General features: G+C 40.6%; 2 protein-coding genes across 4 annotated transcripts in view; one reads left to right on the top strand and one right to left on the bottom strand.

Moving 5' to 3' along the window:
* Window positions 1-4589, top strand: part of cdc42bpab (CDC42 binding protein kinase alpha (DMPK-like) b) — a 130790-nt gene extending 126201 nt beyond the window's left edge. Inside the window, exons 39-40 of the mRNA XM_063002052.1 lie at window positions 820-894; window positions 4203-4589. Of these exons, the coding sequence (XP_062858122.1) occupies window positions 820-894; window positions 4203-4322 (195 nt within the window). The 3' untranslated portion in view covers window positions 4323-4589. The remainder of the gene's footprint in view (window positions 1-819; window positions 895-4202) is intronic.
* Window positions 4590-13964: 9375 nt separating this feature from the next.
* Window positions 13965-14461, bottom strand: part of fzd3a (frizzled class receptor 3a) — a 28404-nt gene continuing 27907 nt past the window's right edge. For all 3 annotated transcript variants that reach the window (XM_063001241.1, XM_063001239.1, XM_063001240.1), the window contains exon 6: window positions 13965-14251. In XM_063001241.1, the coding sequence (XP_062857311.1) occupies window positions 13993-14251 (259 nt within the window). In that variant the 3' untranslated portion in view covers window positions 13965-13992. The remainder of the gene's footprint in view (window positions 14252-14461) is intronic.

The following is a 14461-nucleotide window of genomic DNA, read 5'->3' as shown; positions in this document are numbered from 1 at the left end:
AGTAAAGTTACTCCAACAAGCTAAGAGTGTCAGCATACTTTTGGCCATAAATTGTATAAACATACCTAAACATAAGTGTAAATTCTGTAGATTTATTTAGCTAGAATTGTTGTGATCATGTTGCTACTGCTTGTAATATAATGATGATCCTGTAGAGAAAGTAAATGTGTTGCTTCTTGTCTAGATCCTTTCTTACTCTTACTCAAGTATCATTACTTTGGTATTTTGGTATTATGCATAGCAGTACTTTTACTTGAGTAAAGCTCTTTGCTACTCCCACCACCCTTGAAAATCACATCTAGCATATTTAAAAAGAGTTGTAATGAATAAACACAAACATAGACTAAACAGCACCCAATTGCTATGTTTTAATAGTAAATAAATTTTTATCTCTTTTAACTTTTTAAGTTTTAGGAAATATGTGAGATTTTAGCCCATTGGTTGCTTTTTTATTTGTATAAAGGAAACATAGCAATTAATTAGTATTCAGATTGATGTCGCAACAATCCATATTATCACTGTACGACCTTCATATAAGGACTAGCAGGCTTCATTTATTCAACCACACACCAGATTCAGCAAAACCACACAGCAGCTGCTGTTCCTGTCCGGCTCGACCTTCTCCATATCCTCCCAACCAAACCTCCCAAGTCTGGTCCCAAGGCTTTCATTCCACCCCATTCCTCAAAGTATGCTGGGGCTTGTCTAAGATCCTGCACCTTTGCTCCTATTACACTATTCATTCCCATATACCCTCATATCCCTTTCAACCCTACTCAAAAGCCACTGCTGGGCCCTCAATGTACCTTTCCTTCCCAGTGGCAGGCTGTCTCACCCTCGGAGAAGACGCCTGATCTGAAACGGGCATTAAGGACCCTGCTTAGTAAGATGAAGGTAAAGTTGATGGATTCACACACTGAATGTTTACGCTTCTCCCCTTCCAGAAAGCTCGCACTGCTGTTTTGACGAATGTTTAGCTGCTTCTGGGGTCATGTCTCAAAGACCCACTGCAAACTCAACTGGGATTAAGGGTTTTTTACAGTCTCACAAAGCCAGACGTGATCTTGTAACAAGAAAAAATATTCTGACAAACATGTAAGATCATTTGCTTTAAAGGTTGGTGGAAATGTAAAATTATTAACTCAGTTTCAAAGTTCTAAACTAGTTCTGTGCCTTTGATGTTGGAGTTTAAAGTAACTGCTGTGAAGGGGTGTAGTTGTAAAGGTGGAACACTGCCCAAAATATAAATGGGATGGTGTATAACACTCGACGTAACAGTGTAAATTAGTTCCACAATTTTTTTAAATAGGGAAAGTTAAAAGGCTTACTCTTATTAATGCTTCTTACTCTTAACGTCATTAAGTTTATTTAAATAGAAATGATTTGTTACACAGAATCATTAAGCTCCGGAGAAACTGTGTAATGTTTTCATTATTTTGCATGATATCTTACTTAGTTGTGAATTTTGACTTACTTTACATTGGCTTTGTAGTCTGGGTATAGAAGACAATGGGTCTGTCGGAAAACATAGTGAGATTTCTACATAGATGCATTTCACATCATCCTACGCACTCCCCCGAGAAGAAGTCTGTTCAAATTCCTAGATACCTTAAAATGCTGCCTTATAAGGTGCCTTATTTTGAAACTATAAACTGCCTGAATAATGAGGGAGCATTCGATGCTTCCTTAGCGGTAAAGGCAATCCCAGCATTCAGTGCGGCACAACTTTTCTCACAAAAAATGACAACTCTGAGTGGATCAGACACAGCAGCGCTGCTGAAGTTTTTAAATACCATGTCCACTCACTGTCCACTCTATTAGAAACTCCTACCTAGTTGATCCACCTTGTAGATGTAAAGTCAGAGACAATCATCTATTGCTGCTGTTTGAGTTGGTCATCTTCTAGACCTTCATCAGTGGTCACAGGACACTGCCCACGGGGTGCTGTTGGCTGGATATTTTTGGTTGGTGGACTATTCTCAGTCCAGCAGTGACAGTGAGGTGTTTAAAAAGCAGCGTTGCTGTGTCTTATCCACTCATACCAGCACAACACACATACACACCACCACCATGTCAGTGTCACTGCAATGCTGAAAATGATCCACCACCTAAATAATACCTGCTCTGTGTGGGTCCTGACCATTGAAGAACAGCATGAAAGGGGGCCAACAACGCATGCTACTTACTCAGTCAGTAATTGTAGAACTACAAAGTGATGCTATGGCAAGTGGAGCTGATAAAATGGACATTGAGTGTAGAAACAAGGAGGTGGTTTTAATGTTATGGCTGATCAGTGTATGTTTGTAGTGATATGAAAGAAAAGGTCTTCTTCTGGCATGGTTTGTTGGCACAGAGTTATAGAAAGTTACAGTTTGGCTGTAATTGGGGATTTACTTCGTGCAGGTTTCTTTCAAACTGTAATTTCCCTACAGCGGATGTGGGCATTTCAGGCATGTAGATCTGATTTTTGAAGTTCAGCTCAACACACTGTTATTACGCTGATTAATGACTGAGGGCATCTTGGTCTCTGTTACTTTACATCCAGACCCATACATTTTTAGCATATTTTAATCCTTATTCTTAGCATGCATGTGTAATATTAAAACATACATTTGAATACAAATAATTTGTTCTCTAACACAGTCTTTAACACATTGTTTTCCTGTGTTCTGGATGTGCTCACTTGTACTAAAACAACATGTGTATTCTCATAACAATGCCATGTCTGACCCTGTGAGACTGCATATCTCCAAACATTTATTAACATTTATGCTTATATGGCAAGCATGCTCAGCCTCCATCTGCCCCGTTGACCTTTTTAAATGTCCAGAGCAGTAGGAGAGAATCTCATAAGAGATCTTCCTGATTGTGTGTTGCAGGCTAATGAAACACATTCATGACTTTGCATGCATATGAATGGTTACTGCTGGCAGGAACCTTACCTTAAGTTTCCTTTCTCTGTTTTTGAATCAATCAGCATTTTTAAGTCTGGATGCTTAGCAGATGCTTAAAAAGAACCATTAGATTAGTATTTAGCTGAGTGCGTTGAATTATTGAGGCACCAGTTCAAGCAATTGAAGCAAGTGTAGTTCTGTTTAGTAAATCAGTTCATAATAAAATAGAATTTGTATCCATTTTAAAAGTAATAATGTCCATAATACTAAAAGTAAACAGCTATTTTTTGGTTAAACTGAATGACGAGTAAAACACTAACAGATCCAAAGTCAAACATCATGGCTGGTTGTGTACACTATATGGCCAGGAATATGAGGATAATTATACAATGTCATAACCTCAACCCCTGTTTAATACTTTTTGGATGAATTGAAGATGAATCTGTGATTGTGGCAGCATCATGCTATGGGGTTCTTTTCACTGACAGGTGTAGGTAGACAAGTAAGAATTGAGTGACAGATGAATGCAGCCAAATACCAGAACATCCTTCTTCCATTGTGAAGAACCAACTCAGCTTACCTTTCATCAAGACACTGTCCAAACAATACAGCCATAACAACTCTGGAGTGGCTGTAGTGCAAGTCTTTAAATATTCTTTTTTAAAAAGCCCAGTCTTAAACTCATTCGAACATCTGAGGAAAGACATCTGTGCTATTCAGTCTGACAGAGCTTCTGAACAGGAGGATCTGCCATGAAGAATGAGATAAACTCCCAACATCAAGGTGTGCAAAGCTTGTAGTAGTATACAAGTAGGGCCTTATTCAGGGAGGTGTCTGATCCACTCATACCAGCACAACACACACTAACACACCACCACCATGTCAGTGTCACTGCAGTGCTGAGAATGATCTACCACCTATATAATACCTGCTCTGTGGTGGTCCTGTGGAGGTCCTGACCATTGAAGAACAGGGTGAAAGCAGGTTAAAAAAGTATGTAGAGAAATAGATGGACTACAGTCAGTAATTGTAGATCTACAAAGTGCTTCTATATGGTAAGTGGAGCTGATAAAACGGATGTTGTGTGTAGAAACAAGGAGGTGGTTTTAGTGTTATGGCTGATCAGTGTATACTAAACAAGCTTGTTTACATAATGTTTAGGGATACTTTATGAAATTGTGTTGATGCAGTATAAAATATAAGCAGCATGCGCTTACAGTCTGAACACGCTCAGTAAATCTGTGTTTTTAAGTGTTTAAATCTGGATTGTAGCTTATTTATTTATTTATTTATTTTTTGTTGTTGCAGGATTCAGATTCGCCTCGACACTCCACTGCCTCCAACAGCTCGACCTTCAGCAGCCCCCCCAGCCCCGCATCCCCTCACAAGACCAAGTCTCTCTCACTGGAGAACACATGGGAAACATGATGGACACACCACAGGACCAATTGCTGCGTGCCCTGGCCCTGTCAGAGGCTTCCTGGCCCCGCCTCCCTGTGCATACTATCGGAGACAGCACAGCTAGCGTCTTCCATGAGAAAGGACTAGTGACTGTCAGCAGGGATGGCATAACGCATGCATGAGTGTGTGAGTGAATGACTGAGTGAATGACTGAGTGAATGACTGAGTGAATGACTGAGTGAATGACTGTGTGAGTGACTGAGCGAGTGGCCAGGGCATCTGTTGAACTGAAAAGTGCCTCTTTAGGTCTGGCTCAAAGCCGATTTGCCAAGAACTGAGCATTGCTGGCTTAAACCCGAGCCATGTCACAGACGCACTTCAAAGAGGTCATATACAGACTGACTGGAATTACGTTTGACTGATGTTTGTATATAGACTGGGTTTTGGGGTGATTTATTTATTTCTCTGTCCAATGTTATCTTAAAACAATCTACTTTTAATCATGTTCTTTAACTGTGGACTGTACCAACCACTGCGTTGGTGGAAACGAAAGAGTAAATCATTATATAGTGAATTATTTTTTGTTCTAGGTTACTCGAACTGCCATTCGAACCAGCTGCAAATTTCTCTTCAGCTCCTTTAACATCTCAGACTGCTTCCTATTTACAATACAGGACATGTAGTACCTTAGTATACACAGTGTCAGTACATTAATCATAGTCTATATACACCGATTAGCCATAACATTAAAACCACCTCCTTGTTTCTACACACATTGTCCATTTTATCAGCTCCACTTACCATATAGGAGCACTTTGTAGTTCTACAATTACTGATTGTAGTCAGTGCATGCTTTGTTAGCCCCCTTTCATTATGTTCTTTAATGGTCAGGACTCTCCCAGGACCACTACACAGTGTGTTGTGCTGGTGTGAGTAAATAAGACACAGCAGCGCTGATGGAGTTTTTAAACACCTCACTGTCCCTGCTGGACTGAGAATAGTCCACCGACCAAAAATATCCAGCCAACAGCGCCCTGTGGGTAGCGTCCTGTGACCACTGATGAAGGTCTAGAAGATGACCAACTCAAACAGCAGCAATAGATGAGCGATCGTGTCTGACTTTACATCTACAAGGTGGACCAACTAGGTAGGAGTGTCTAATAGAGTGGACAGTGAGTGGACACTTTATTTAAGAACTCCAGCAGCACAGCTGTGTCTGATCCACTTATACCAGCACAACACACACTAACACACCAACACACCACCACCATGTCAGTGTCACTACAGTGCTGAGAATGATCCACCACCCAAATAATACCTGCTCTGTAGTGGTCCTGTGAGGGCTAAAAAAAGTATGTAGAGAAACAGATGGACTACAGTCAGTAATTGTAGAACTACAAAGTGCTTCTATATGGTAAGTGGAGCTGATAAAATGGACAGTGAGTGTAGAAACAAGGAGGTGGTTTTAATGTTATGGCTGATCGGTGTATGTCCTCCACTGTGTGTCCAGATGTTACATTTAAGTCTAGCCTTGGACTAAGATAAAATCATGATTTCTGATTGAAAGTCTGTTTAGTCTAAGATTAGGACTAATCTTGGTAAGGGAAGCAGACCCTGTACTATACTATACTATGCTATAAAATCTATGGGTCTCCTTGTGGTAAAGGCTTGTTTCATTTTGCTCTAATTGTGGACTCAGCATAATTTAGACCTTCCATAAACCACTGATTCGCATCACAATAATGTACATAGATTAAAGGTATAGTATAATATATAATAAGAAAATATTGTAGAGAAATTCTCAGTTTCTTATTTAAAGATTTCCATGTACTCATGCTAAGGCTTTTTTTTCCAAATAATTTTACTGTCATTAATGTTTTTTTATGCCTGAAAACATGTTTTTTATTTTTATTTTAATCATGGAAGATTTTTTGCAAGACCAAATGTTTGTTTTAAATTTCTCGCTGAAAAATACTGAACAATCTGTCTGTTTTACTCTCATTGTAAAGTAACGACAGTAGCAACATGTATTAACAAGGTTTTTTTTTACATTTCAAATCCAAAATGTGACATTCCTGCTATAAGAAAAAAATCTGTAAGAATACGATTTGCTGTTTGTTTTCCGTAAACAATGAATTCATGTAAGTCCTAAAAATAATCATCTGTGTGGGTAATAGTATTGTCATGCTGAACTTTTATTTACTAGGATTGGAACTATAAACAGGTCAGTTATTATTTACAGTGTATCACAAAAGTGAGTACACCCCTCACATTTCTGCAAATATTTCATTATATCTTTTCATGGGACAACACTATAGACATGAAACTTGGATATAACTTAGAGTAGTCAGTGTACAGCTTGTATAGCAGTGTAGATTTACTGTCTTCTGAAAATAACTCAACACACAGCCATTAATGTCTAAATAGCTGGCAACATAAGTGAGTACACCCCACAGTGAACATGTCCAAATTGTGCCCAAATGTGTCGTTGTCCCTCCCTGGTGTCATGTGTCAAGGTCCCAGGTGTAAATGGGGAGCAGGGCTGTTAAATTTGGTGTTTTTGGTACAATTCTCTCATACTGGCCACTGGATATTCAACATGGCACCTCATGGCAAAGAACTCTCTGAGGATGTGAGAAATAGAATTGTTGCTCTCCACAAAGATGGCCTGGGCTATAAGAAGATTGCTAACACCCTGAAACTGAGCTACAGCATGGTGACCAAGGTCATACAGCGGTTTTCCAGGACAGGTTCCACTCGGAACAGGCTTCGCCAGGGTCGACCAAAGAAGTTGAGTCCACGTGTTCGGCGTCATATCCAGAGGTTGGCTTTAAAAAATAGACACATGAGTGCTGCCAGCATTGCTGCAGAGGTTGAAGACGTGGGAGGTCAGCCTGTCAGTGCTCAGACCATACGCCGCACACTGCATCAACTCGGTCTGCATGGTCGTCATCCCAGAAGGAAGCTGACGCACAAGAAAGCCTGCAAACAGTTTGCTGAAGACAAGCAGTCCAAGAACATGGATTACTGGAATGCCTTGTGGTCTGACGAGACCAAGATAAACTTGTTTGGCTCAGATGGTGTCCAGCATGTGTGGCGGCGCCCTGGTGAGAAGTACCAAGACAACTGTATCTTGCCTACAGTCAAGCATGGTGGTGGTAGCATCATGGTCTTGGGCTGCATGAGTGTTGCTGGCACTGGGGAGCTGCAGTTCATTGAGGGAAACATGAATTCCAACATGTACTGTGACATTCTGAAACAGAGCATGATCCCCTCCCTTCGAAAACTGGGCCTCATGGCAGTTTTCCAACAGGATAACGACCCCAAACACAACCTCCAAGATGACAACTGCCTTGCTGAGGAAGCTGAAGGTAAAGGTGATGGACTAAACCCAATTGAGCACCTGTGGCGCATCCTCAAGTGGAAGGTGGAGGAGTTCAAGGTGTCTAACATCCACCAGCTCCGTGATGTCATCATGGAGGAGTGGAAGAGGATTCCAGTAGCAACCTGTGCAGCTCTGGTGAATTCCATGCCCAGGAGGGTTAAGGCAGTGCTGGATAATAATGGTGGTCACACAAAATATTGACACTTTGGGCACAATTTGGACATGTTCACTGTGGGGTGTACTCACTTATGTTGCCAGCCATTTAGACATTAATGGCTGTGTGTTGAGTTATTTTCAGAAGACAGTAAATCTACACTGCTATACAAGTTGTACACTGACTACTCTAAGTTATATCCAAGTTTCATGTCTATAGTGTTGTTCCATGAAAATATATAATAAAATATTTGCAGAAATGTGAGGGGTGTACTCACTTTTGTGATACACTGTAGATGGAAATCTGCACAACTCGGCTTTTGTGTTTCAAATTAGAATTTGGAATGTGGAACAGTAAGATACACCATGTTGCCAAAAGTATTTGCTCGTCTGCCTTTACACACACATATGAACTTGAGTGATATCCCATTCATAATTCATAGGGTTTAATATGATGTCCGCCCACCCTTTGCAGCTATAACAGCTTCAACTCTTGAACTCGTGAAGGCTTTCCACAAGGTTTAGGAGTGTGTTTATGGGAATTTTTGACCATTCTTCCAGAAGCGCATTTGTGAGTTCAGACACTGATGTTGGATGAGAAGGCCCGGCTCACAGTCTCCGCTCTAATTCATTCCAAAGATGTTCCATCGGGTTGAGGTCAGGACTCTGTGCAGGCCAGTCAAGTTTTTCCACACCAAACTCACTCATCCATGTCTTTATGGACCTTGCTTTGTGCACTGGTGTGCAGTCATGTTGGAACAGGAAGGGGCCATCCCCAAACAGTTCCCACAAAGTTAGGAGCATGAAAATGTCCAAAATCTCTTGGTATGCTGAAGCATTAAGAGTTCCTTTCGCTGGAACTAAGGGGCCGAGCCCAACTCCTGAAAAACAACCCCACACCATAATCCCCCCTCCACCAAACTTTACACTTGGCACAATGCAGTCAGACAAGTACCGTTCTCCTGGCAACCGCCAAACCCAGACTCATCCATCATATTGCCAGACAGAGAAATGTGATTCGTCACTCCAGAGAACACGTTTCCACTGCTGTAGAGTCCAGTGGTGGTGTGATTTACACCACTGCATCTGACGCTTTGCATTGTGCTTGGTGATGTAAGGCTTGGATGCAGCTGCTCGGCCATGAAAACCCATTCCATGAAGCTCTCTACACACTGTTCTTCAGCTAATCTGAAGGCCACATGAAGTTTGGAGGTCTGTAGCGATTGACTTTGCAGAAAGTTGGTGACCTCTGCGCACTATGCGCCTCAGCATCCGCTGACCTCACTGTCATTTTACGTGGCTACCACTTAGTGGCTGAGTTGCTGTCGTTCCCAATCGCTTCCACTTTGTTATAATACCACTGACAGTTGACTGTGGAATATTTAGTAGCGAGGAAATTTCACGACTGGACTTGTTGCACAGGTGGCATCCTATCACGGTACCACGCTGGAATTCACTGAGCTCCTGAGAGTGACCCATTCTTTCACTAATGTTTGTAGAAGCAGTCTACATGCCGAGGTGCTTGGTTTTATACACCTGTGGCCATGGAAGTGATTGGAACACCTGAATTCAATTATTTGTATGGGTGAGTGAATACTTTTGGTAATATAATGTATTTACCTGCTAAGTTCCACATTTCCCGCATACAGCAATGGATTTATTAGCTACACTTACTTTATACACTTACTTCATAGCTGCTGCATGTCCAAGAGTTTGCATTTATTGGCAAAATCACCTTTTCACACAAGCTCATTAACTCAGGTATCAATCACCAGTTTACCAGACCAGTGCTATGTAAAAGGACCCCAATGCAGACAGTAATTTACTTGGTTGACATGTAGTACAATTATAATTACACATAGTGGGTAAATACCACTCTGGTTCGTGTGTAAACAAAGCCGATTACCAGAGCAGAAAACCTCAAAGGCACAATGAAAGAGCATTCAAATCAACTGTTCCCATAAACATGTATTTCAGTCTGTAGGCAATATCAATAAAGGCAATATCAATCTGATTTTAAACATTTATTGGGTCCATGTTCTCGCAAACATCAATGTGTCTGCAGCTGACTCCAGACATCTCTGCACCATATACAGGTAATCAGTATTTATGTGTTTTATTTAATGTTATTTATGGACTTTTCCGAAGCTGAATTGAATTTTAATGTAAAGTATGATGTTCTAAGGGGACATACACCGATCAGTCATAACATTAAAACCACCTACTAGTTTCTACACTCACTGTCCATTTTATCAGCTACACTTACCATATAGAAGCACTTTGTAGTTTTACAATTACTGACTGTAGTCCATCTGTTTCTCTGCATGCTTTGTTAGCCCCCTTTCATGCTGTTCTTCAATGGTCAGGACTCTCCCAGGACCACCAAAGAGCAGGTATTATTTGGGTGTTGGATCACTGCACTGCAGTGACACTGACATGGTGGTGGTGTGTTAGTGTGTGTTGTGCTGGTATGAGTGGATCAGACACAGCAGCGTTGATGGAGTTTTTAAATACCATGTCCACTCACTGTCCACTCTATTAGACACTCCTACCTAGTTGGTCCACCTTGTAGATATAAAGTCAGAGAAATCACCCATTTATTGCTGCTGTTTGGGTTGGTCATCTTTGAGATCTTCATCAGTGGTCACATGACGCTGCCCACGGGGCAATGTTGGCTGGATATTTTTGGTTGGTGGACTATTATCAGTCCAGCAGTGACAGTGAGGTGTTTAAAAACTCCATCAGCGCTGCTGTGTCCAGCACAACACACACTAACACACCACCACCATGTCAGTGTCACTGCAGTGCTGACAATGACCCACCACCCAAATAGTACCTGCTCTGTGGTGGTCCTGGGAGAGTCCTGACCATTGAAGAACAGCATGAAAGGGGGCTAACAAAGCATGCAGAGAAACATATGAACTACAATCAGTAATTGTAGAACAACAAAGTGCTTCTATATGGTAAGTGGAGCTGATAAAATAGACACTGAGTGTAGAAACAAGGAGGTGGTGTATATGTGTATGGAAAAGGGAGTTTAAATATGATGTAAGGAGCCAGTCCATCTTTAAAAGTCTCTGCATTAATAATACCAGTTTACAATTTGTAATCAAGCTGTAGCCTAGTGGTTAAGGTGCTGGACTAGTAATCAGAAAGTCGCTGGTTCAAGCCCCAAGTTTCTTTGGATAAAGGCGTCTGCTTAGTGTCGAAAATGTAAATGTAATCATACGTACAGTTCTGCCTATCAGCTGTGATCAATACTTGGTTTTGTGTGCAGAGAACCTATTATATAAACCTGACTGATATGATCGATATAATAACCAGAGATTAACTCACACGTACAAACGAGCTCTTTGATCCAAGTTCTAGTTTGCAAAAAACTTCTAGACTAAATAAGACAAACAGAAAGCGATGAACAGACTTCAGTTTTATTCAGCTATTCTAAAGTGGGAAAGCAATTTACTTCTAACAAATTTTTCTAAAGAGGAGAAAATATTTTACATGTGGAAGTGTTCCAGTGTAACTCATCACAAGTCAAATTCCTACCACAAATTAAACATTCAGTCAACAACACTAACAGTCCTGTTGTACTTAGTTATGTGCTCAGTAGGGATGGTCATTTGATTTGCAGCCTAAAACTACAACCCCTGGCAAAAATTATGGAATCACCAGTCTCTGAGGATGTTCCTTCAGTTGTTTAATTTTGTAGAAAAAAAGCAGATCACAGACATGACAAAAAACTAAAGGCATTTCAAATGGCAACTTTCTGGCTTTAAGAAACACTAAAAGAAATCAAGAAAAATAATTGTGGTAGCCAGTAACAGTTAGATTTTTAGAACAAGCACAGGGAATACATTATGGAATCACTCAATTCTGAGGAAAAAATTATGGAATCATGACAAACAAAATAACACTCCAACACATCACTAGTACTTTGTTGCACCACCTCTGGCTTTTATAACTGCTTGCAGTCTCTGAGGCATTGACTTAATGAGTGACAAACAGTACTCTTCATCAATCTGGCTCCAGCTTTCTCTGATTGCTGTTGCCAGATCAGCTTTGCAGGTTGGAGCCTTGTCATGGACCATTTTCTTTAACTTCCACCACAGATTTTCAATTGGATTGAGATCCGGACTGTTTGCAGGCCATGACATTGACCATATGTGTCTTTCTTCAAGGAATGTTTTCACAGATTTTGCTCTATGGCAAGATGCATTATCATCTTGAAAAATGATTTCATCATCCCCAAACATCCTTTCGATAGATGGGATAAGAAAAGTGTCCAAAATGTCAATGTAAACCTGTGCATTTATTGAAGATGTAATGACAGCCATCTCCCCAGTGCCTTTACCTGACATGCAGCCCCATATCATCAATGACTGTGGAAATTTGCATGTTTTCTTCAGACAGTCGTCTGCATAAATCTCATTGGAACGGCACCAAACAAAAGTTCCAGCATCATCACCTTGCCCAATGCAGATTCGAGATTCATCACTGAATATGACTTTCATCCAGTCATCCACAGTCCACGATTGCCTTTCCTTAGCCCATTGTAACCTTGTTTTTTTCTGTTTAGGTGTTAGTGATGGCTTTCTTTTAGCTGCACTGTATGTAAATCCCATTTCCTTTAGGCGGTTTCTTACAATTCAGTCACAGACATTGACTCCAGTTTCCTGCCATTTGTTCCTCATTTGTTTTGTTGTACATTTTCTGTTTTCAAGGCATATTGCTTTAAGTTTTCTGTCTTGACGCTTTGATGTCTTCCTTGGTCTACCAGTATGCTTGCCTTTAACCACCTTCCCATGTTGTTTGTACTTGGTCCAGGTTTTAGACACAGCTGACTGTGAACAACCAACATCTTGTGCAACACTGCGTGATGATTTACCCTCTTTAAGGAGTTTGATAATCCTCTCCTTTGTTTCAATTGACATCTCTGGTGTTGGAGCCATGATTCATGTCAGTCCACTTGTTGCAACAGCTCTCTAAGGTGTGATCACTCCTTTTTACCTGCATACTAACGAGCAGCTTTAATCTGATGCAGGTGTTAGTGTTTGTAATGAAAATTTGCAGGGTGATTCCATAATTTTTTCCTCAGAATTGAGTGATTCCATAATTTATTCCCTGTGCTTGTTCTAAAAATCTAACTGTTACTGGCTACCACAATTATTTTTCTTGATTTCTTTTAGTGTTTCTTAAAGCCAGAAAACTGCCATTTGAAATGCCTTTAGTTTTTTGTCATGTCTGTGATCTGCTTTTTTTCTACAAAATTAAACAACTGAAGGAACATCCTCAGAGACTGGTGATTCCATAATTTTTGCCAGGGGTTGTATGTCAGAACTGTTACAACAGAATACAGGTACTGTATTTTTATTCAACATTTAAATCAACAAATCAAGTAATTATTAGATCAGGCGCTTGGGTGGAGCAGCTGTCTATTACGCTACCCCACCTGAGAGGGGATGGCTGAAGCCCTACAATGGATTGGTGCTCTGTCCAGGATATTTCTGCCTTGCGCCCAGAGTTTCCTGGTGGAATCGGAACGGACATGAACCTGATCAGTATAAAGTAGTTAAAATTTGTAATTACTTCAAAATGTAAATTTGCAAAGGTCACAAGTCAGTAAGAAAGTCACTGACCTAAACAAAATATCTGTATAATTAAAGAATAATGCCCATCCCTACTGGTCAGCCATGTGAATGGAAGACAGAGGTTCCAGACCTACTTTTAAAAATCTGCAAAAAGCACAATAGAAAACCAGTAAAATCTCAGTAAACTCAATGTTTACTTTAGCACCATTATAAAATGTCCACAAAGTGGGGCCTGAGCACAAATAAGTAAGTGCTTAAATACACTATTAAAAAGATAATGTAGCCAAAGCCCTTAAAGTTTACCCTGTTCATCCTGGAGCTCTTTGATCAGAAAAGCTTTTGCTGCTGGATCTGCATATCATCCAGCTTTTAAAAAAACGAAAAAGTCACAAGACTGGTGTCCAGTTTCAAGCCACAGTTCAGTATTCTCAGTGAGGACTATAAGAAAGTCTTGACACCAGCTCTCCAACTGCTTACAGCGCTGCTTCAGCACTTCAGTTTCATTTATAAGAACATCCATGCTTGATTTTCTTTTACTTGTACTTAAATACTTGTCACTAAAGTGTTGAGATCAAGTACAGGCTTCGCCTTCCTCTACAACAGAGTGGATACCATTAAGGGGGCCACTCTGGACCACCGGCTGCATGCTGCTACTGAGGTCCCGGGTACTGCCATGCCGTGATTGGCTGTCCATGAGTTGTGATCCACCGTGTCGTGATTGGCTGTCCAATCGGATAGTGTTGCTGTGCTTTAGTTGCTCGTGTAGACTTGGCATGTTGCTGTGGGGAAGTCGGGGCTTCTCGATGCCATGGTGACTAGAGGCAGTGTACCTATGTTGGGAGACAGATTAGCTGTTAAATGTATATAAACCTTTTGCAATCACTATGATACTTCCTCAGATTTTCATCTACATGATGGGGTCTGGAGACCCTGAGGATCCATAGTATTGTGTTAGAGGAGGTTTATATTTTTTTATAATTTTTATTTTGTTTGTTTATGCATTTTCAATTGCACGACCAATTGAGGAGAACGAAGCTATC

This window comes from Trichomycterus rosablanca, chromosome 9 (assembly GCF_030014385.1).
Source record: "Trichomycterus rosablanca isolate fTriRos1 chromosome 9, fTriRos1.hap1, whole genome shotgun sequence".
In the NCBI taxonomy this organism is placed as follows: domain Eukaryota; kingdom Metazoa; phylum Chordata; class Actinopteri; order Siluriformes; family Trichomycteridae; genus Trichomycterus; species Trichomycterus rosablanca.
Note: the sequence above shows the minus strand (reverse complement) of the source record. Positions and strands in the feature narration are given on the sequence as shown.